General features: G+C 36.9%; 2 protein-coding genes across 5 annotated transcripts in view; one reads left to right on the top strand and one right to left on the bottom strand.

Annotated features, from left to right (window-relative positions):
• LOC115439534 (rho GTPase-activating protein 44-like) overlaps window positions 1-11,342 on the bottom strand; it is a 75,870-nt gene extending 64,528 nt beyond the window's left edge. For 3 of the 4 annotated variants that reach the window (XM_030163377.1, XM_030163379.1, XM_030163378.1), the window contains exon 1: window positions 11,041-11,342. The gene's annotated coding sequence lies outside the window, so the exon portion shown is untranslated. The remainder of the gene's footprint in view (window positions 1-11,040) is intronic. The other variant, XM_030163380.1, reaches the window with a different exon arrangement.
• A 7,682-nt stretch (window positions 11,343-19,024) lies between these two features.
• On the top strand, window positions 19,025-24,925 carry stx4 (syntaxin 4). The gene is made up of 10 exons (XM_030121501.1): window positions 19,025-19,229; window positions 19,578-19,682; window positions 20,643-20,742; window positions 20,991-21,065; window positions 21,173-21,243; window positions 21,813-21,921; window positions 22,305-22,378; window positions 23,026-23,163; window positions 23,243-23,353; window positions 23,444-24,925. Exons 1-10 carry the CDS (start codon window positions 19,200-19,202, stop codon window positions 23,522-23,524), a joined length of 894 nt encoding a protein of 297 aa, XP_029977361.1. The 5' UTR covers window positions 19,025-19,199; the 3' UTR covers window positions 23,525-24,925.
• Window positions 24,926-25,056: the final 131 nt, after the last annotated feature.

The following is a 25,056-nucleotide window of genomic DNA, read 5'->3' as shown; positions in this document are numbered from 1 at the left end:
CCAATTGTTCACATTTTCCATCTCTCTTAATTACCACTTTATAATTGAGAATGCACTCACCCATATATGCAAAACACCCAACTCACTGTCCCCCACCTCCCATACATCCTCCTGAATGACGCAAAAATTCACCTTGAGCATATACAGTATACTTTATCCAATCAGATTCATGGATCTCAGGTTCTGCAGGGGGTTGGTGATCAAAGAGACTGTGTAGATGCTCCAGAGTATCACTTGAGCAGAAAACACAAATGATGTCATTCTGTATAAATGGCTAAATCTGATGTAAGCGTCCTGCCTGAAATTCTATTACTTCCAAAATCTTATTTACAGACCACCTTAAAGGGTGCTAATAAAGTAAATGAGACCCTAGCGACATTTTTTGAGAAGGTGTGAACTGAAACCATGCTTTTTGGAGCCAGAGTCTAAAGAGGCTCAGTGACATTCCATTTAAAGTAATCACATAGAAATACTAGATCTTATCTGAATGAGAATTAATGATAGATTATTCAACTAAAACACAAGTAATTAATAACTATTTTCATTTTGGTGCAATATTTCATTAATTTCTTAAAACAGTAGCTTGCATATATTGGAAATTTTCCAAACTTTATCAGATTTTATCATAGTAATTAGAGATTAAATTATTCAAATGACAAAATAAACAATAAAATACCAGAGCATTACTTTTGCAATTAACTCAGTGGATGAAAATGACTTACTTGCATCACTGGAAATTGTTTTTATCAGTAGCTCTTTAATTGGGTTGTTTATAAACTGACAGAGTGAGAAAATAATTTCCAGAAGCCAAAAAGGATTTTAAATGCCTTATTGCACCCAATATAACATCCAGAAACATAACATTTAGACAGATATTAAAAAGAAAAGTCCTCTCAGTTGGAGCTCGCACATGTTTAACATGTAACTGACTACTAATCAATCAATCAATTGGACCTGATGCAAATGTAAACGTGTGAATAATGATTCAAGATGGAAATGATCAGAATTACGCAATCTCACCTTCTGGGCTTGAATTCAGAGACTGATGTATAATGATGGCATGCATTCAAAAAACTGACCCTTCCTCTGAATCACTCCACATGTGCATCTATCTCTGCAAGCACTTTCTCAGAGATATCTAAGACATGTACCTCTGTCACGGGATGGGACTCTCTTTAACAGATGCGTTTGCCAAAATTGACTAAGAGGCTTGAATCTGGCTCTAAATTCCTCTCCACATCTGTAGGTCAAAGCGAGCCGAAGAGTTAAGAGCACAGCAGTTGAGGAGTTTCTCACGAATGTCTTAAATCTATCACTAAATCAAGCTCTGTGAATAGAGTACAAACCAGTGTCATAAAGTTCATGTGTAGCCTTTAATGAGGCAAAAGTCCCCACTTTAGTAGCTGTTGTTAATGAGTGTGTGAACATGAAAAAACAGGGAGTCCCACACTACTTTTCCTGCAAGGCAAGAAATGAGACTAAAAAATGACAAGACAACTTTCAAACACTGGGTAACCCACTCTGCATCTGCATCTAATTAATAAGTAGGTAATACAACAATAACTTGCTGGTTCATTTTTCCAGAACACTACTTGCTGAATGGTAAAAGCATGAGTAGATCTAAGAAGGTTGAACAACGTCTCTATCATCACACTCCAGTGAATTCAATACAGATCCAGTGGCAAAGACATCTAATTTAGTGACTCTCTCAGTTTCATCCAAAAACCAGATGTCCCTAAAGAGTATTGACAGACAGAGCCAGAAAGTGTGTCTGCAATACTGTAATAAAATCTGTCTTTTGTGGTTGATTGCTCATTCTTCTTCTCTCTTGCCTGATAATCATAGATTGGTTAAGTTTATGTGGTACAGCACTTTTCACAGAGCAAGGATGTAAAGTGCTTCACAGGGAATAAAAATAAAGAGGTAAAAAAAAAAAAAAAAGGAAATATAAAGACAGAGTATTACAACAACAACAATGAATATAGACTGTTGTAATTAAGACCAGAACTAATATCAAGTTATGACCAAGACATGACCAAGACTGAGGGTCTGAGACTGTGTCAAGACCTAGAGCAGAGCAGATAAAGATACACAGCAGGAGCATTTTACAACCACCATTAACATCAATATAGCATGATGGTTAAGTTGCCATAGCTTCACTAATACCACTTTTCTTTATGGATTCCCGAGTACCAATAAAATTTTGACATGACCTCAGCTGCCTCTGTCATCTTAGCATTGCAGCATTTCAATAGGACACTGATATCTCCACCAGATTACCACAGCTACTTCCACAGAAATGATTCACATTATCATTTGCATTTTACGTCAAATCACTGTAACTATGTTAACAAATGAAATAATATAATGCATGTACAGGTATTTTGGTGATATTCCATAGTCCAGTCTAAAATTCAGAGTCTTCTTTCTCTCAGACTACAGCTAATATTACGAAAAAATATCCAAAAAAGACAAATCTTAACTCCAACCACGCAAATAAACACAAACATGGCCGCCAATATGAGTAAAAATTAAAAATAGAAAAGATAATACAACTAGACAGCATAATAAAGTGCAGCTCCATCATGTAATTACATATATAAAGGGAATAGGTTGCCTCAGTGCACCACACTGAATATACATTAACACATGTCTCAGCCTCAGTGTTAAAGGTGGCTATTTTTGTCGAAAGAGCCACCCAAGCATCTTCCTTTCAATGCTAATTGCCTCAGAGCAAAACTGCCAAAGCATCATTACAGAAGGTGCTGCACTTTCACAAAGCAAGTACTTTACACTGGAGGATACAGACAGAGCATCTGACATCCAAACTAAAGGTGCAGCGAAGAAAGAAAGAAAGAAACAGCAGGGGAAGATCCAGGAAGAGCTGCTAAATTAGTGTGTAAGGAAAGAAAAATCTGTGGTGATTGTGAGGTAGGAGTCAGAAGCAAAAATATATTTCCCAAACAGTTGTAATTCATAATGATTAACGAGGCGAGGTAAAGCAGCAATGGGATCTCCTAGATGCACTTAAATACTCATTGTTTCCAACATTAGTGCACTCACACATAACTGAGCCCATGTGTGAGGCAGAACGTCCACTGAAAGACACTAATGTTTCTAATGAGGCCGATAATAAAACCTCTACCACCCACTGCGTATCAACACCTTCAAGGAGCCTGCAGAGATGCAACACTAAACATAATGTCATCCATGTCAGGTCCTGTTATGTGTTCCTTCTCTACCCTTTAACCGTGAGCAGATTGTGGCAGCCCTGAATGGACCCGACTACTATTAATACTGAGCTAAATTATTGCATTTTTCTCCCAGGACATTATATTCACACTGGCATTCCATGAATACTAATTATACTCCAAATAAAGGGCAATCAATTCTTAAAACCTGAGGATGTTGCTGGAGTTAACACACATGCCCATGAACACACGACGCACAATGCACGCACCATGTTTGACAAATGGGTTCATTATCTTTCAGCTGAATGGCACAGCACCCAAGAAGGATGAAAAACAGATCAGCATAAATTATGTTCATCTCCATGGAGCCATTTGCCGAAATCCAATGTATAGACATGATAGGAGCATTTTTATTTCTACCAAACAAGTTCCCAAAGGGTAAACATCTCTTACAAAACAAAGCACTGAAGCTTAACACTGATGAACAGGCAACTGAGTCACAACAGTGTGTCTGAAGCGTAGATGATGAGACGTCCAGAGTGCAGAATGTCAAGGACTGTTGGGTGTTCAAGACTGGATTTAGCATCCATGAGGAACCCAACAGCAAGATTTGTTATATGTACTATATGAACATTAATAACCTATGCAGGTTTCTCCTCTTGGTCCAAAAAACAAATGGCTAAATATAGATGACCAAGCCTAATACCATATTATGTAAACCAGTTTCCCAAGTTTCTGTGTTGAACAGAGAATTGCACAGTTGCCCATAAAGCAGAATAAAATATTTTGACTTCTTCTCAGGATTTATTTATAATTTACTGTCGATAGATAGTATCAATATAACTGGGACTCAGTATGTAATAGAGCTGTACAATATATCGTTTGAGCATCATCATCACGATATACGTGTGTGCAATGGTCACTTCACAGGTCCTGCAATGTAGGAGGTAAATTAAATCAACGTGTTCTCATCCAGTTTCAAGGGTATGTGACACACTGTGAGCAGCGATCCACCAATCACAATCGTTCTTAAATCAGTTTGGAGTGAGTCACTGGTAACAACACTGAAAAATGAGCAACGAACAAGAGCAAATCACCGTAAACGAAGACTTGGTGCCAAAAAGAAAAGCAACATCAGTTATCTGGAATTATTTTAGCCAAAAGAAGGATGATATTGAAACATGAGAGGAAACACAACTAATTTGTTTGACCATTTGCGTCGGCACCACACAGCTATTATATCCTCCTGAGTAGTTTTTCATATCGCAATATATATCGCAGGGTTAAAAAACAATCGCAGTGTCAGTTTTTTCCTAGTATGTAATCATTGTACCTGATCAAAGGTGATGATGTGTAGAAATACAAATAAAAAAGCCCAACTTTATGGGTAACAGTGTAAAATCATGTTCAGATAGCAGAGATTGGTGACTTCAGCTATCAATCATATATATTTTATTTAACCCCCCACCCCCACCCCGCTTGTCTGAAAACACCTGTAATTTGCCGAAATCAGGACATCACAGATTAGATTTCCTCCAACCTAAAAATACAGGGAAGGAGTAAATGCAGCAGCCTCATGTCCTCTCAGACCACTTGAATTAAAATATACTGAAGGTAAATGTGGAGTTTTTTGCACCATGACACCAAGAAACTCTCAAACACTGCAATTTTAAGATGCAATTTTAGTCTTTTAGAATAATCCTGCCATTGCACGACTATTTCAGTCGACATTATCCTCCCTTTCACTATGTTACTGTTTTCAAAATCACCATGAAACAATAGGTACAATGTCCAAGCTGCAACTACAAACACAAAATGGCAACTGGAAAATGTCCTTTTATGCCATGTTTTCTTTTGCAGGAATTTATTCATCTTAATACTACGCCATAATACCCCTCAAGGAAATGTTCGCTTCTCCCTGACACTATTTTCCAAGGGCACCATTATTATGTCCTGTTTTCAGCACTGCCCAAGACTAGAGTGATGCGTAAAAAGAAATACAAACCAACCCAGAGAGTTGTTCACTACTTAAGGAGGCTAGGAGATGGTGCCAGATCTATGTCCAACAGGTCTGGAGATAATGTAATGATTTACCTGTAGATGTATTAGTTAAATAAAATAATACCATTCTGAAGTTACTGTAGGGGGAAATACGAGAACTGTTACTGAGAATAGAATAGAATAGAATAGAATAGAATAGAATAGAATAGAATAGAATAGAATAGAATAGAATAGAATAGAATAGAATTTATTGTCAGTGTGGGTTTAAATGTGTCATTTCTGCTGTTATGGGTCTCTATATCAAACCATAGTGATGGACATATATGACAGCATGAAGTAGGGTGGGATCATGGGAGATGTTTTCACCACCACCGCAGATAGAAATCTACTATTTACAGGTAATATGAATGAAGTTTCCTTCATATTATGTTTAGTGATGTATAGTCACTTCATTCTAATAAAATAGTCACAAGTGATATTGAACTTAAATGTTAAGTCAATATTGTGCCAGTGACAGGGGTTTGATTGAAAGGGGACATACTATTTTTAACAAAGGATCCTCAGGAAAAAGTCGTCTCCATCACTGTCTATATATGTGTCATCATTCAAATAGGTCTAATGCGTGCTTGCTCACAACCATTCACAGATCTGTCAGCAGGTTTAAAAATAACATCATCTTCCTGTGCAAGGTAAAAAGGGACACAAAAATGGGGCCTATGCAGCAGGTTGCAGGTCACAGTACTAAGAGGCTGCTATGAGCTAGAAAAAGGTGATCTCATCTAATTTATGAAGAGGTAAAAGCCAAATAACAGATTAAGAATGATTGTAGTTGTACATAAAAATATGTCATAAGGATATAATGTTGTGCTAAAGGATGAAAAGGAAGTCTAAGTTAGGATGATAAGGTAACATACAACAAATGTAGCTCTATCTAAAAATGACATCAATGCAACAGATACGTTTCTCATTAATGACTTATGAGAGCAAAAAAACAAATTCTCCTAAAGTGACATGAATGCATTTTCTGAAAAATAAAAATGAAACCACAGTCTGATTATAACCAGAAGATGATTTCTAAGGTTTTTACAAAATCGTAGCATCAAAGTGCTTGTCTTTCTGCTCCTTACTGCCCCGACAGATTAAATTGTGTCACAGAAAGCAGCAGAGGTCTGTGAACATGTCAGAGGCACTGCAGGCAGTCTGAAGGCAGTCTGCAAGGCAATGCATGACGGCTCCCTCCCTCCTGCCGTCATAGTGTCGAATAAAGCCTAACAAGCATGGCTAGTAATACAAGTTCTCCTCGGGTTTCATTGTAGAAGACTGAGAGTGACAACCAAGCCCAGCTGTCAACAGCTTGCTGCTGGAGTGGCTGTGGTCAAGGTCTGCAGAGAAGCAGTGAGCTCCATCCATGGGAATCATTAGTCACAGGTCCACCCATCAATCAAAGAGTCACTGTTTGTTCCAGCCCAGAATATGACAGGGAGAACAATAATGCACAAAATGGATAATGAAGCCATTAAGGCCATGCCAACTTTTTGTTTTTTTGTTGTTCTGAAAAAGCCTGCAATTTGCTGTGCTCTCTCAATCATCACACCTAAAGGAGTGACAGTCTATAATGGTTTTATGGCTAAAATTAAATGTGTTTGAACAATATAAACAATACTTTCTGCAGCCTTATCCCCTGCAGCCTGAATTCTACACATTGACAGTTAGAGACCATTTCACTACATGGTGTTGGAGATTAGAAATCCATTTTCCAACATCCCTATAATAGATTTTTTCTGCTTTCAGTGCCTCACCTTGACATTCTTAATCTTCCTTTGCTTAGACTGTGTGGACCGAAATCTATTTTCTGCCTTCAAGGAGAAAACATGTATGCATTAAGAAAGCCATCAGTCCCCAAACCCACAAGCAAAATAACCAGTCGCTGTTCATTTATCACACTCATCAACACAGAAAATGTGAATGAGGAGATGAGTTTAAAAAAAAAAAATAGCCAGCAGAAGAAGTGACAGAGCCAAAAGAGGATTAGGCCCATCCCCTTCCTGCCATAACCTCGCAGTGCTCAACATTTTCATTCAGTCACACAGTTTACGCAGCATTACGCAGGATTAATGATGCAGGCTGACTGTTTTGGAGATGAATTTAACTGTGTCTGAACCTCTCTTGACCTATATCCTTAACTGGAGCAATGCAGCAGTATCGTCCTGATGGGAGAAGCTTCATTAGTTGGCAAACACTCCTGTGTGTGTTTTGTACAAAGGGTAAAATTATAAGACCAAGAGGACACTTTAGCAGCTACAAAATGTCTCTCTAATGGTAAAGGCAGACAGAGAGAAGAGATATAAGTCTGTAAATACTATTAAACCTCAGCTTTATTCACTTTAGCACAATAAAAAACAAATACAAGGCTGGAAGGAAAGTTTTAGGGGAGTTTTAAAAACTACTGAGTAGTTAAACAATGTAAATAACTCCCACCTGCTTTAAATGCAGTCGATATAAATGAACAAGAACAAACTTTAGCTCATAATCTACACACTTACACAGACTTCCAGTGGCTGATAAGTAAGCCTTGAAGACCGTAAATGTAGTTAAATATAAAGAAATGAACTGATAAGGAAATTTTACTAGATGATTAGTTGTCATGTAGTCATTTATTGTGGAGCGCATAATAAAAATTGCATTACAGTTTGCAGATTTGACCTACATTAAATATACACAGCCTATTACTGAACTATAACAATGACATTGCAGACTACTGAGCGTCTCAGGATGATGCCATTATAACAGAAGCAGTCAAAGTAAACTGTGGAAAATGACTGGGAGCGTTGGAAATAATACATTTCCGTTAGTTTCCCTGTGTTCATACGGATGAATGATACGATTATCATAATTAAGCACTTAGCTCAAACAAATGTGATAAAGAGATTATATAGTTACTGTGACAGGCCTATCAGTCACTGACAGAACAAAACAGATAAAAAGAAATGAGAACTAGGAATATTTATCAAAACCTGAAAAGGTCCAATAAAATGAGTCAAATTGCTCTTCAGATTAAACGATAACCTTATAAAATAGAGGTGAAACACTAAGTTGATTGATTATAGGAAGGTAGAACACTGCATACTGAACCACCACCAAATAATCTCCCAATTCCACTCCTTTTTATGAATCTTCTCCAAAATTTAAGATGTCTTTAGCCTCTGCTCTACTTTTCCTCAAAGTTTCATGAAAATCCAGGAGGTTTTTATGTAATCCTGCTGACAGAGGTAATAAGTATTCATATTCTATAAGTGTTTGCAAGACAAAAACCTTGAGCCCCTACATAAACATCTGCTTCCATCCCTTGTTGACTATAATATTCAATGCTAAATGCTCTGGGGTTTGATCTGTGCGATGTATTTTCCTCTACATCCACAGGTGTGAGACTTAAGGTCAGAATTACCTGATGTCTGCAAGGCTCTGAACAAACCAGGTGAGGTGGGCTGCCAAGGTCGTGGAAGAAATATTCCCAATTACCTGTGTGGCCAGCAGTCAGGCATCGTGTTAGAGTCTAAATATGACTAATTGCCCCTTCTGTTCTGCTTCTTAGGATACAGGTTAGAACTCATTACCGGCATGTTCCGCCTCGGTGGGCTGTGGTGCTCCAGCTCTCAAGCAGATGAGGGAAATAAACAAGCACCTGGACTAGCACACATAAACGCATTTCTGTGGTTATATATTTATAAATAATTGGTTGGTTTTATCTGTTAAAGCACATTACGGCTGTTGTCCCTTTAGAGCTCCAGCAAGGAACATTTCCAGTAATTTTTTAGTAACGGGTAAATGTCGTCCAGGGATTTCTGATGCCTCTGCCAAGTCAACTCTGCTGGGCATTAGCTGCAGTAATACCTTTTTTATTGATCACGGCCTGTATCAGCGCCTCCTCCTGCAGTCTGAGAGGGGGCGAGCAAGGTACAAGATAGCTTGACACAAAATCCTCTCTGTGTGCCAGCTTCGTCAGTTACTGTTGTCAGCCAAGGAAAACAAACAGCCTTAGTTGTAACGCACAGCCTCTGTGTCTGCGCTGCATAATAAACCTGGAGCCTCAAACAAGTTTTTCAGTCTGACAGCCAACAGATCAACCTGTTTTGTGATATAACATGCAGCTATATGAAGTGAAGTGACACTGACACAGCAAAGAACAAAGCTGACGTATCATTAATGATAGTGTGTTTTAAGGTTATGCAACTGTCATAAAGGGGTGAAACAACACTTGATCCAAATTGCCTAAGGCGCAGTGTTGACATATGACACTGACTTCAAGTTACACGTTGAAGGGCGGGGTACACAAATAAAAGAGAAGACAAAGCTTGAGATGGAGCTACACCGCCTCAACTGGAATCGGGTACTTTTCTTTCAGATAAAACAGACGTGTTATGGTGCTGAAATGAGTCAAGTACCTTTCACTCATGGTAATGACAAATTAGGAAGTTTACAGAGTCCTGACTAAGACATTAGAAAGTGCTTCATTTATCAGAAGGATCGACCCTTGCAGGAAAATACAGATATTATGATAAAAAAAAAAAAACAGTGCATAAAAGCCCAAGCATATTAATCTAAAGCATTTCAGCATTTGCATACTATCTGATACAGTCAGGATTTACCAGGATTAATCACTTCTTGCTTGCCAGCTGTGACGTGTCATCACATTTAAATGGCATGCGAGTCCAAACTAACAGGACTTTAACTTCCAGGATTAAAATACCAGTTTGTATTTAAAACACGCATTCTTTTCAACAGTGTGAGCCATTAGACATAATTATATCCTCATGTCCAGTAGCAGCAAGAGGCCAGATGCAACCAACTCCAACAGGGACAAGACCTTCAACTTGCACTTTGGTCATTACATATTTTCATCGTTTCTCATTCACTTCAACCTAATTGATGAACTCAAACACTTCTTTCCTGGTTTGACTCTACCAGGTGTTCGCAGTGGACCAATAGAAACACAGACGCTCTGAGTCATCCTTCTGTTTTGTACCGTATCACACTACAAACTGCAGCATATGGGACTGAGTGGGGTGTGATTTCACAGATAGCGAGGCAAACACTGAAACAGACTCTGATACCTTAAGTAATATTCCAAGACCAGTAACAATTAGCTTTTCCACTGTAAATCAAGAGTTAACTGGGATTATTTTACATCAACATAAGACTTAATACAATGCAGGATGTGCATGTGTGTGTGTAATCTTACTTTACAATCAGATATTGAATTAAAGTGTCAGTTGTGGAGAAAGGCTGTTTCACTTTTCCATGTACACAGTAGCATTAACACACTTTTATCAGCAGCCTTCTGCATAATCTACAGTAAATGCACCACTGTACTGTATATCCACCATTTCCACCACACATGTATACTTTCACTAATGAAACACCCCCATACTTTTAAATATTGATCAGTCATGGTGCATATCTGACAAGAGCACATGTGGAGATTATTTGTGAAATGATGCCATACCAGACATGTCAGGGGCCCCAGGTGAACTCCCCCAGTGGGACCGCCCAGTGTTGGTACTGGTCTGTGGGCAGAACAGGTCTTTGGGTACCACCCTGCTGGGCTCAGTCAATCACACAACGTTCATCCTGCAAATGTGACCTACGCTGACAGCTAAAGCTTTGTGCAAATCTAACCAGCTGAGCGGCAAAAAAAAAAAAAAAAAAAAAAAAGAGCAACCCGCATGAATGACTACAGCCGAAAATAGGCGACAAATTCACGGCTCGGCTCGTCTGAATCCAAACCAATGCATCCAGTTTTAGCTTTATCTACAAATACACACGCAATCTGTGGAATTCAGCCCCTTACCTGCCCACTGTTTGGTTGGCGAGCTGTCTCATTCGGTTGAACTGCTTCTTCATCTTGTGTTTTTCTGCGTTACCACCGGGCGGTAGAGCCACTCCACATATCTCATTGATGGAATAAAGTCAGATCTCCGTGGCAGGCGACGAGCTTCACTCTCTAACCGTCCACTGTGTGCATCGCGGTGGGGAGTCACGAACGGCCGACGGTCGCCGAGCTAATTTCTCCTCATTTTGCAGATGAGCTCCGAGTCTCTGTCATCCGCTCCGCTCCGCTGCTCCCTCAGATGCTGGACCAATTCCTCTCTTTCCCCCGGCACTGACAGCTCGCTGGCGACACGACGCTCCCCGCTGGTGCACTATGGGAAATGGAGTTCTCGTGTATCACTCCCATGCTAATTGAAACCACAACTGTTTCCTCTCCGTTTTCGAAACCATTTTCCTTTGGTGTAAAAGTAGGATGAGTAAAGGCTCCCAAATGTATGTTCCTCTCTATTTAACCCTTTCCCAGATAGTAAATATTTTGGCAGTATTATAGCATACATTTGGCATTTTTGGCTTTCTGTTGGCATTATGAAAACCTTTAGGCTTAACTGGGCTATGATTCAGGTTATCCATAACACTGGGTTACAAAAAAATGTTTTTTGCAAGTTGTCTAGGTTTTTTCAACTGAATTAGGACTATTTTGCAATCCAAAAATGACATCTGTTTTTCTCAATCAGGTCAGGTTTTTTTTTGCTAATTTGATTTTGAAAAATTTGATCTTCTCACAAAATATAATAATTAATACCAAAATAAGATTGGTAAGCACACTTTATGAAACTTGTGACTTGATTCCTGTTAGGTACAATGGTGTATTCACCACAGATGTGGCAGAATACGTCAGGTTTATTTTTGCAAGATCTTCTAGTCGAAGCCATTTCATTCACCTGTAATATTAAAAAAACATTAATCATAAATTGGCAAAAGTAAAATCTTCAGAACTCGTTTATTGCAAGAAATATGAAAGAATTTTGTATCATATGATGTGAAAATGCCCATAAATGAAAGCAAAAATGTTAAAAAGCCAATATGTAGCATAGTTCAGAAAGTTGACCTGACTGAGCAAAATTAATGTGATTTTTTGATTCAGCACACCAAAATTATCCCAAATCAGCTCAAAAAACTTAAACAATAAATTTGTTGTTGACCAGTGTAATAGATATGGAGGCACCAGCAGTATATGGCTCAGTTATGACATATATCTGGTTAACCAAAAGACTGGGCAAAGAGCAGGAATTTCTGCCCAGAAGAAAACCCCACTTCATTTTAAAAGCATGATCAACACAAATTTTGGGTGAATTTTGGCCTCCTTTTGGCCTCTCTTTGGGTCAGTTTTGGCTACTTCTTGGCTGGATTATAGGGATTTGGGGCTTTTCTTGGACAATTATGGCTATGTTTTGGAAGTCCACAATTAGTTTTGGGTGACTTTTGGCTTCCTTCTGGTTTGATTTTGGCTTGCCTATTTAGCTTGCCCAGAACTTTGCCAAAATGACGTGTCAGTTTTGGGCCAGATTTAAGCCATAATGATTTTGCTATCTGGGTTCATGCATGAATTATGAGAACCTTAGTCAAAATTTTTTCTTGAGTGTTTTTATTTCTCCTACGGCATGAAAAAAAAACCAATGTGCTCGAGTTTTTTTTTCATTGAGTTACAAAAATGTCCACGCATTAAGTTTTTGAAGTAAAGGAATGTGTTTAAATCCCAATATCAGAAAGTGATATGAAAACAATGAAATAAAAACATTTTTAATGCTGCTAATCTGATGTTTTCTCACATTTCAACATATTCTAATGCTAGTTATTACTCACTTCATGGAGATAATTTGCAAAAAAAAAAAACAAGTCTAACAATTAACAACTGATTTACACTTGTTAGTGCAGATCAGGTTCATCAAGAACAGTAAAACTCCAGTAATGGTATGAATTGCAGTGTATGAGATGATGAATACGTGTCCACTGTGTTGGCTGATATGGAACTAAAACAACAAAACCCATAAATATACAACAGTTTTGAATAACTGTCCACTGTAGTGACCACTATGCATGAAAGGGTTAACTTTAAGTCGGTGTTTTTCAACCATAGGATCGCCGGGATTTTAAATGGGGTCGCCTGAAATTTCTATTCATTGATAAAAATAAAAACTTACTAATAATAAATATATGGTGAACTGAGAGAGACTATCACAATACATAAAAGACATAACAAACTTTGAAGCTGAAACTGAAGCACTGTGGTACTGTTTACATGTCAAATGTTCATTGTGGTTGGTTTCAGATGCTGCAGCTCTTTCATAATTCATAGTTTGAGTTATTGTTTTTTCAGTATTAATTGTCAGCCTTGTAAATCCAAGCTGGACTGACTGTACATATCCTGACCAAGGAAAATAAAATTCTCACTTTGTGCAGTAATCTACACCTGGCTTTTCTGCCTCCGTCCACAATAATATACATTATATAGACTAAATGTCATCTAAAATTAATGTTTATTTGCAACATAGTATAGTGAACTATTACATGATCAAAAACAAATTAATTTTAACAAAAAAGATTTGTCCATTTTGAATGTCTGGGCTCACCAGAAATTTATGATGTTAAAAGTGGCTCACGAGCCAAAAAAGGCTGGGAACCACTGCCTTAAGTGATTTATCAACGTTTATTATAACCCATAAAGTCCCAGTGCTACTTTTGTGGCAGTTCCCATGTGGATTTTTCTTTATTTTTAACCTTTCTTAAGTGATTTATCACCATTTATTCTATTATTATGGTCTGCAATTTGCATTTTGAAGTTAAAATCATGTATTTTAATATATTTCATTTATTGATCATGTAGATCGGGGTGTCAAACTACAGTCCTTGAGGGCCTGTATCCTGCATGTTTTAGATAGTTCCCTCTTCCAGCACACCTGGTTCAGTTAATGATCAGCTCATCATCATGCTCTGCAGAAGCCTGATAATGATGTAATGGCTTCCAGGTGTGATAGAAGAGGGAAATATCTAAAAGATGCAGGATACCAGCCCTCAAGGACCGGAGTTTGACACCCCTGATGTAGATGTTCATAGAAGCTCAGATTAAAGTTGGGGGTTATTATAACAAAAATAGAGAAAAATGAATAAAATGTGACTTTTTCAGTACAATATATCATGAACTGAACATAAACCAAGTGTGTCCATCCACTGTCATTGATCCAACTCCATGGGTTTCACTAGTGAATCAATGTTGTAGAAGATGATAGTGTTTCCTTGATATCTACAGAGCCTCTGAACGTCCAAATGGGTCATATCTGATGACCATGAAAAGATGACAAACTGTATTTTACAACAATTATTTACATGTATTGATAGTGTTAGTAGATCAACAGGTATTAAACAGTTTATATCAGTAAATGAATTTTGGTCACCGGTGAATGTTTAGGTCTTTATGGGTTAATACTATCTTCTGTATTTTGCATTTTTCAGTGAAAATCAGGATTTTTCCTATGTTTAATGTGCTGATCATGTAGATGTCCATACAAACTCAGAGTAAAGTTGAGGGTTATGATATCACAAAACAGAGAAAACTGAGGAAAAAGTGATTTTTTCAGCAAAGATATCAATAACTGAACATATAAACAAGTGTCACCATGTACTCTCATTTATCAAGCTACATGGGTTTTACTGGTGAATCAATGCTGCAGAAGATGACAGTGTTTCCACATTCACTATGGAGCCTCTGAACATTCAAATGGGTCATAGCTGATGACCATAAAAAGATGACAAACTACATTTTTAGCGGTTAAACAGGTATTAAACATTTTCCTTCAGTAAAAGATTTTGATTTCTAGCTCTTTGAGTCTTTCAGGGTTAATGTATACGGTGGTACAAAAAAAAAAATTTGGACTTCTCCTATGCAGTTGTGATATATTGCATCAAGAATCACTCTGAAGTCATTGAACTCTGCCAAGTATTGTTTCATTCTCCAAACCTATGCGCTGTTCTGCACATGTTCTGGTCCATCAAGGTCAAAACTGGTTGTTTCAGGATGATAATGGAACACATCCAGGGCATGACATGTCGAAACTGTCAAGAATTTAGTTTAGTTTTTTTTTTTTTTCTTGTTAGCAATAAACAAACAAAATCTTTGTTTTTTGCTTGTAGTGAAATACATCTGATGCAGTAAACATTTCATGATAATATTTGAGATTGGGTAAAATTTTAAGAATGTCCAAAACCCTTTTTCCACTACTGTACAGGGTGGGGAAGCAAAATTTACAGTGAACCTTTAGTAGTTTTTTCTCAGCAGGTACTATGTCAATTGTTTTGAAACCAAACGTATATTGATGTCATAATCATACCTAACACTATTATCCATACCTTTTCAGAAACTTTTGCCCATATGAGTAATCAGGAAAGCAAACGTCAAAGAGTGTGTGATTTGCTGAATGCACTCGTCACACCAAAGGAGATTTCAAAACTAGTTGGAGTGTCCATAAAGACTGTTTATAATGTAAAGAAGAGAATGACTATGAGCAAAACTATTACGAGAAAGTCTGGAAGATACTATTAAAGAAGAATGGGAGAAGTTGTCACCCGAATATTTGAGGAACACTTGCGCAAGTTTCAGGAAGCATGTGAAGGCAGTTATTGAGAAAGAAGGAGGACACATAGAATGAAAACATTTTCTATTATGTAAATTTTCTTGTGGCAAATAAATTCTCATGACTTTCAATAAACTAATTGGTCATACACTGTCTTTCAATCCCTGCCTCAAAATATTGTAAATTTTGCTTCCCCACCCTGTACATTGCATTTTACAGCTATTGATACACTGTTGGCCATAAATTTGGAATAATCCAGATTGAAGTTATATCTTGGAACTGCAGTGTTTGATATTTTCTTAGCTTCATTGTGCAAAACCTCTATACTTACCTTTCAGTATATTTTAATTCAAGTGTTCTGAGAGGACATGATACCTACTCCTTGCCTGTATTTTCAGGTTGTAGGAAATCTAATCTGTGATGTCCTGATTTTGGCAAGTCACAGGCATTTTCAGGGTGGTTAAATATATGATTTGAATACAGTATGTGATTGTATGGGCACCCCAGTGGCTCACGTAGTAGAGGACAGACTACATAGACCATGGCCTTATTGCAGCAGCCCAGACTTGCCATCCAGATTCCATTCCCCTTATTTCTTATCTGTCTCCACTTCAAATATATCACATAAATGCAATAAGGGCCAACTATCAATCTTTCTCAATTAAACAAAAAATACATATGATTGCTACTTGAAGTTACCAATCTCTGCTATCTGAATATGATTCTGCACTGTTGCCCACAAAGTAATAATTTTGTTTTCTGACAAATTTCGCTTTTTTATTCCTATTTTTACACACCAGTAATCTCTTTTGACGAGGTGCAATGATTACATACTGAGTCCCAGTTATACTTTATCTATCAAGAATAAATGACAGTGTCACGAAGGAATAGCAAATAATTTTCTATATTTAATTTACAGACCATATTCATCAAAACTCAGAGTAAGTTCAAAGGTTATTATATCAGATCAGAGAAAACTTAAGTAAAAGTGACTTTCAATCAAATATATCATTAACTGATCATAAAAACAAATATTACTACCACTGCCATCTGTCTAACAGTATGGGTTTTATTGTTGAATCAATGTTGCAGAATAGGACAGTGTTTCCATGTTCACTATATACTATCTGAATGTTCAAACAGGTCATACTAATGCTAGTGAAAAGGAGACAAACTGAATTTTTGCCTTAATTATTTCCATTTATTGATAGGATTAGTGGTTGAGAAGTTATTAAGTGCTCTGGGTGCCTTGAAAAGCGCTATAGAAATCTAATTCATTATTATTATTATTATTATTATTATTATTATTATTATTATTATTATTATTATTATTATTATTATTATTATATCAGTTGATGCTCTTGGTTGGTGGCGGCTGTTTAGGTCTTTGAGAGTTCATCTACAGCAGTGCAACATATTTCATAAAATCATAATGTTTGTGAAACACATTTAATATATACAGTTAACTTCTCATGACTTAAGAAAATAGAACAGCTTTGTAGATGTTGTATTGTCCAGCTGAGTGTTTTAGAGAGTTTATTTAAGCTGAAGATGGACAGAAGAATGAAAAACTGATCTGAAAAGGCAGCTGCCAAACAACTATAGTTAGGTTAAAAAAAACAAACAAACAACAACAAGCAAACAATATTTAAGATACTCTACAGTGGCTGGTGTAGGATTAGAAGGACTAACAGCATGACATACTCACGTGAACTACAAGCGCTTCACAGTTGTGTTTAAATTACTCCACAGCATTAGCTGCATTTCACCACATGGGTTATTTAATTGAGTCTGAATGAATTAATCCCAGTGATTATTTCACAATCCATTAACCTGTAGGTAAACAACCCATATCTATGCAAGTTATAGCCTCTGTAGTCTAATGAGGGATCTTTATTTAATAGTGAAATAAAGAACACACTTCTGGCTCAGTGAAATTAGCTGCCAACCAAAACCTAAAACAGAGGTCATAAACTTCATAGTAGAATTGTTAACAAATACAATACACAGATCACAGTCATGGGGTTTAATGGGCTGCAAATAGGTAGTGTTTACTCATATCCCAGATAGAACTCACAGTGTTTCATAAAATTAAAGACACTTTAAGACAGTAAAACTTGCATTAAAAGCATATTAATGTAGCATAAAGACACAAAATAATTACTGTAACTAAAAGATGGAGCATGGATGATTATCATTACAAGCTGTATGAAGTAAATGAGTATTTAAATGTTTCCTTCAAGAATGTGGATTTCAATCATTAAATCATCATCATTCAATCACAGGAACTCAAACATTTAGGTTCTACAGGGTTTTGTGTCATCTACTGTATATGGATCCTGGGAACTGTGAGTTTAATCATGATCACAGACAATAAAGTCCAGTAAAGGTACATGACATGAAGTGTAAATTGCATTACCTATATTGAAATGTGGTGCAGTCTGTGGTTAAGGGAGAGGGATTGCGCAGAGGGAGAGGGATTGTACAGGCAGACAGCATCATCTTGTGGCAACAAGAGTAAAGTCAGGTGGGAAACATCAAATTCTGAATTTGTTTAATGACAACATATTTAGACATTTCATCTACATGTTCCAGTGTTAGGAAAAAACAACAGTCTGCTACCCTTAGGGTTATACTTGTTAGTTTGGCCACAGTGTTACTAGAGCTGGTCAAAAATCCTGTGGCAGCAATAACAAATACCAGATCTCTCAGATACAATGGAGCAGTTATCACTCATCTACGTTCTATTTCCAAACAAAAAGTCAGAAGTCAACATTGTTTGCATGTGCAACATTATAAATAATTATTAGATTGCTGTGACAATGTAGTGAAAATGTAATGTTTGTAAATGGAAACTTGTATTGTTAAGTCATCATCTCTCTGCAGATCAATGGAAAATATGAATGAAAAATCTGGCCAAACACACATGAAATGTATAATAAAGAAATCAGTTGTATTTACAGTAATTACATCAAAAACAGTGTTTTTCATTATCCAGTAATATATAAAATAAGAACATCTGATGTTGACAAACAATCAACAAAACAATGGATATTAAAAAAAAAACAACGAATAATAGATAGCGATTTTGAGTAGAATTATGTTGAATTCCTGTAAAAATCACTGGTGGTTGAGCAATTATTTCCAAAGCTGTATGTATTTTTCAGACACATTATGTCTTTAATTCTGTCTAAAATGAAAAAGGGCAAAAAGAAACACTCTTCAAAGGGCACAGATTTTATATGATTACTGGAGGCAAACCATTCACAACAGAACAGAGGGTTAATGGTCATAAATAAATTGATCATGAGGTGTGTAATGTGAGACGGATCGTCCTGTTATTACACCCCGCTCTGACAGGAGGCGCTGCTGAGTAACTGTCCCTAAGAATAGCAGAAGAAGCGTCTCAACTGGAGTTTACTTGTTGAATGACATTAGAGCAAAGTTTACTGTTTACGGAGTTTGTTTTTCAGTTTACCAACTGCTTCACATTCTTCGCTACAGAATTGTAGCTTTCCTGAAAGCTGAACTCTCCACTGCGTTGTGAAAAATGCGGGACCGAACTAAAGAATTAGGAAATGTAAGTCTTAAAGAAAACGGCTAATGTTAGCCATAGCACGCTAGCATGCTAACTCTGTCAAGTTCACTCCTGAAGTCGAGAAAGCGTCGCTGACTTTAAAGTTTTCCTCTTAAAACAACGAGAGAAAGACGGAAAGCACAAGCAATAGGTTTAATGGAGTCATTCAGTCTCTTGTTTGTATATAATATGCAGTTTCTTGGATATTTCCAACTTCCGTTTTAGCTGTACTCCTTAAACCACTGCCAGGCCAGGGCAGGGCTGCGGCTGATGAGGTTTGTCATGGAGAGACAGACAGTCAAAGCACTCACTATATTCCTCTTTCCTTTATTCACTGCAACGTGACAACAGAATGCCGAGGCTTCAGATGACGATGAGGAGGGCAAAGCACTGATGATCAAACCTGGAACCTCTTCAGCCAAAGAGGAGAAAGAAAATGAAGCCTTCTTCAGAAAGGTACACTACTCCTAAAATATCAACGATCTCCAAGTCCCATCATAGAACATAACACTAAATAGATAAAAATGTGACTTCTTCAAATAATATCATTTACGATTTATAAGCCCTGTAAAACAGAAGGATTAAAAGTACCTCAACCATCAGAAGTAGTTTTTATTCTGTGGTTGGTGCAAAGCATGCTAAGTGTAATTCTTCTACTGGTTTGTTTGACATTGTGGACTGGACTTTGGTCTGGCAGTTGAACATAGGATTTACACCGTTCAGTAACTGGATATGTCATTTTTGTCATTACTTATTAATACAGTAATTTACACTTAACAGCCAGGCATGTGCTTATCTTATGTTGAAGAAATTATTACATGGGGGAAATACTCTTTGTTTTGTCAACATTTCAGTCTCTGTCTTAAGTCTGTTCATATTTTAACTATGTAAATTAAACTATGGATTTAATATTGTTGCATAGGGCTGTAACTAATAATTATTTCAATTGTCTGTAAAGCTGTTAATTGTTATTTGCTGATCACTATTTTTATTTTTGATTAATTGTTTGGGTTGTGGACAAAACAAATAATTTTTGACTCTTTTTAGACCAAAAGTATTAAATGTATTGTGATAACGGAGTAATACAAACAAAAAAAGAACATTTATGAAGCTGGAATCAGAGAATTTATTTTTTCCTTAAAAATTGCTCAAACTGTTTATCACTTAACAGTTGCTGCGTAATTTGATAGTGCAGTTAGAGTACAGACATTTGCACTAAGCTTTAATGTTAGCTGCTGATAATTTTGAGTAAAGGTGGACTGAAATATTCCTCAAGACCAGTCTTCATCAACATAAATTCATAAAACAACTCAAGTGTTTGGCTGCATCAAAACCTGAATGTCAAGAAGCATTAGCATATCAAAAAGCTAAAGTAACACAGAATGCTGTAAATTCTACTAATTTTACCATCTTTAGGCTCAAGAAATCCATGAGGGGCTGCAGAATCTCAAAAGAATGGTGTCTGACCTTGAGAACAAACAGAAGACTGTCCTGGGTGTGGCACTGCCAGAGGACAGTGAGTATGATGACTTTGTGAATAGAGTAAATAACTAAAAGGCCTATATGTGTAGCTCTGCAAAGTAGTAAATAGAGCAACATGAACAGAGTGTGTATGTGTCTGTGTGTATATGTGTATATATATATATATATATATATATATATATATATATATATATATATATATATACACACACACACACACACAGATTTAGGACAGAGAACATTGAACTGCAAACACTCAGTATGTTTCTTTTCTTGTGTTAGGTATGAAGAAAGAACTTCAGACTCTTCGAGAGGAGATAAAAACTATGGCAAGCCAAATCCAGAAGAAACTCAAGAGTGAGTATTATAAACCCATGCTGTGTGCCCTTTATGATGGACAACAAATGAACTTTAGTGTTTGTTATTAAGTCAGATGAATTTACTTATCAGTTGTGTTTTTGAAGGCATCGAACCTAAGAAGGGAGAGGAGGACGGGAAATACATACCCATAAACATCAGGATGCAGCGGACACAGGTTGAGTACGCTTTAACATTTTAGTCACATTATTATTTTATTTTCCCATAATTTGCTTGAATTATCAAATGAAATATTAAAGCTGCATCCAAAACATTGTTGCTCAAGTAAATAGGTGTGTAATGGCTCTGAAACCAAAACCTAATCCACAAGACAAACATCCTCAGTGTTTGGTCATGTGACACATGCAACTGGACTGAAGAGGCAATTTGTTTGTTTGAATTAGGTTAACAAGTTAATGTTTAAATAGATTTATACTTCACAGCAAAGTTTGTGTGTCTGTTATTATTTTGAAATTAATCTAATAAATTAAGTATCATTTATAAATTACTTATGGGGTAATGATGAATATTTCTTTATGATTGTTTCTTTGTTCTGTTCAGAGGTAAAATAAATTAAATGTTTTTTTGACCATTGTCAGGCAGAATGGAAATTTAACAGTAAATAAAGGTTAAATATTGTTAAGTCTGTTGATTAAGGTTAAGAATGAGAGTTTGTCTTAAGGCTTCATAAGCCTTAATAAAATATGATGGTGTGATAATGACCAAAAATGTTCCCTTTTTTTGTAGCACGGTGTTCTGTCCAAGGAATTTGTTGAGTTGATGGGTCACTGTAACACCATCCAGGCCCAGTACAGGGATCGCAATGTGGAGAGAATACAGAGGCAACTCAAAATCAGTGAGTACAAGTGCAACTGTGATCTGTATTTATTTCTATGTATTTGGGGTTGCGGGTTTCATGAGGGAAATGACAGTTATACCTTTCACTTCCTCCGCGTGCTACCCTATGTCAGCGCTCTGTGTCAACATATTCAATAAAAACAAACCAAAACCTATTATGTTTTTGTTAAATAAGATAATAGGTTTGTGAAGTCAAACTAGTGTATTGGTCACTGGCTGTATTTCACCATTTGATTTGTTAACACAGTGATGAAATGCACAGACACTCTGACAGAGGAAGTGCTGTAATTTCATCTTTGAGGCTTTTTTTCCCACGAACTTTCATTTTTCTGAATTGCAGCGTTGCTTTGAAACCAAACAAATAATGTCTTCTCTCTTTAGCTGGGACCAATGTAACAGATGAGGAACTCGATGTCATGCTGGAAAGTGGGCAGACGGATGTTTTCACTCAAAATGTGGGTACCTGCAACCTCCCTTTTTGAAAACTATTACAGTACAGAAATTCCAGCTCCGTGTAGCTCTTATAAAACACTAATTTTCAGTTGCAGATGTTTTTCATCCACCATCAGATCACAGCAATGACTGTAAATGGTTTTAATTTATTGCTCACAGATTTGCTTTGTTGTAGCCTCTCTAATTGCTCAAAATGGACACCGTATTTGGTAAGAATGCAAAGGTGACTATCCCAGTCTCACAGTAGCTCATAGTGAGAGCTAGCTTGTGATCTTTTGCTATAGAAGTTATCCTAAAATTGATGGATATTAGAGCTTGAACGGTTATTTGATTAATCGATTAGCCAACTGCAAAGTAAACGACTCTTGCAATTGATTTTAGAAGAAACAAAAAAAACCAAAATTTTATAGTTTCTGTTTTCTTTCATACTCTGTGACAGTAAACTGAATATCTTTGGGCTAAATAAGACATTTGCAAATTTTATCTTTAGCTTCAAGCACTGATTGGCATTTTTTGACATTTTACAGACCAAACAGCAAATCGATTAATCAAGAAAATTATCAGCAGGTAATGACAATAATCCCAGCCCTACATACTACATAAAATGCATGAACGCTGCTAAGTATGGGATCTCATCTGCAACATACAGATCTTGATTGACGCCAAAGCTACACGACAGGCGCTAAATGAGATCGAGTCCCGTCATGATGAGATCCTGAAGCTGGAGAGGAGCATCCGAGAGCTGCATGATATGTTCCAGTATCTGGCCATGGAGGTGGAGGCTCAGGTAAAGCAGCTTTTTACATCTCTATAGGTTAGTTGTGTGTTTTTGGGGCTGTTTAAGTCTGATGTTTTGCTTCATACAGGGGGAGATGGTGGACAGGATTGAAACCAACATCAAACAGTCTGCCAACTATGTGGAAAAAGCAAAAGACAACACAGAGAAAGCAGTCATATACCAGCAGAAAGCACGGAAGGTATAGTATGGTTTCACTGAGGTCATTCAATGTGTACCCTCTTTCTAATGACTGTGAATATTGAGTCTGTTTGTTTCTCCTCCAATGCAGAAGAAAGTATGGATTGCGATATGTTTGGCCATCCTCATCCTCATCTTAGTCATCTCATTGGTTACAACGTTTGGCACCTGAGACCTAGAAGAGTGATACAACTCAAGATCGGGTTTGTAGAAGCACATTATGGGTTAAGAAAGATCTGCTTTTATATATTTCAGCCTACAGGATGTACGGGTGAATTTAGTCAGTCATCATCCCTTGGCCTTCTTCCTGTTTCACATTTTTTCTCATCTAACCTTCCTGTCACTTTTATTTGAGAAGAGATGTGCTCTCTGGTGAGATGTTTTAACTTGCACCTACTTACAGACTGGCATGCACAAAAGCACATACGACTACAATCTTTGCCTGTATTATCACTTGTCAAGAGCTAATGCTGCTGGTTTATGAAGTTGGACATGAACTGCAGCTATTGGACAAATTATGAACTGTTACTTCAGTGACCCGACCCCTCCCCTCCCCTGTTAAAAAGAGGAAATGAGTGGCCTTGAGGAAGGCAGACTGCAGTATTCAACACTGGCGCTGATCATACTGTACTCAGGAAAAGTATGTGTTCATTGTTGTTAGGTTGTTTATTGAATGAATTGGAGATGTAAACAACAATTTTATACAATAAGTCTTTCTTTTATAGACATATAAGCAGACTAATATAATTGTACATAACCTATATTTCTGTTAAGACATACATTATGGAAATGATTAAAACTTGAAAGGTGTTTTGAACTGCCTACCTGTAACAAATGTAAATACATGAGTTTTTCTTTAAATAACCACCCTCTTATTTTTTTTTTTCCCTTTACTTGTACCAAGGTGTCTGAGCTCAGCTGTTACAGCCCAGTACTCCCTTTAGTTGTCCTACAAGTCTGTATTTATCATCTGAACAATGTTGTGTAGGCTGCTATGGAATAAGTTCTGCCATAGCAACAACACATCATGAAATCCTCTTTGAAACTGTGCCTTCACCTCTAATGTTCACGTAAACAGCTCATTTGAGACTCTGATGTTGTGCACTAACTTTGTAAAGAAGGGATGGAGTGAGTTTTTATTCTTTTGTTTGAATTCACAGCAATTATTCAGTTTCGGTGCTGAGACCTTGACTTAGCCTGACATTTCAGAATGTAGTTTTAATTTTTCTTTATAAGTTTGTCAAATTGTGCAATTTCTCCTCTCTGTGTTCTTTATACTCAATAGTTTTTCATCACACTTCTGTTGTAAATCCTGAAAGTTAACTGACCACACACATTTATGTAGACAGATGTTTCTGCACCTCAATATGACAACTATGTAAAGGAAAAGACAAACTGTATACCCTGGGAGCGTATACCAGGCTTTGAGAGCAGGTGTCTGTACATTTAAAGGCAGACAAGAGTGAGTGGAAGGCAAAGCACAGACTTTGCTATTGTTTTTGTGGCTGTTGAATTATTTTGCATTACTCGTTTAACAGATTTGTTTTTAAAATAAAACTATCATGTTCTATTATTTTGTTTGTCTTCTTTCACTTTCAAAACTTTCTCTTCAGTTACATCAGTCCATCACACATTGTACCGTACTAAATACAGACACTAGCCAGTTTGTGTTAGCCTGTGAGTTTCCACACTAATTGTCACAAA

Source organism: Sphaeramia orbicularis, chromosome 19 (assembly GCF_902148855.1).
Source record: "Sphaeramia orbicularis chromosome 19, fSphaOr1.1, whole genome shotgun sequence".
In the NCBI taxonomy this organism is placed as follows: domain Eukaryota; kingdom Metazoa; phylum Chordata; class Actinopteri; order Kurtiformes; family Apogonidae; genus Sphaeramia; species Sphaeramia orbicularis.
This window is presented reverse-complemented; position numbering and strand designations above follow the sequence as displayed.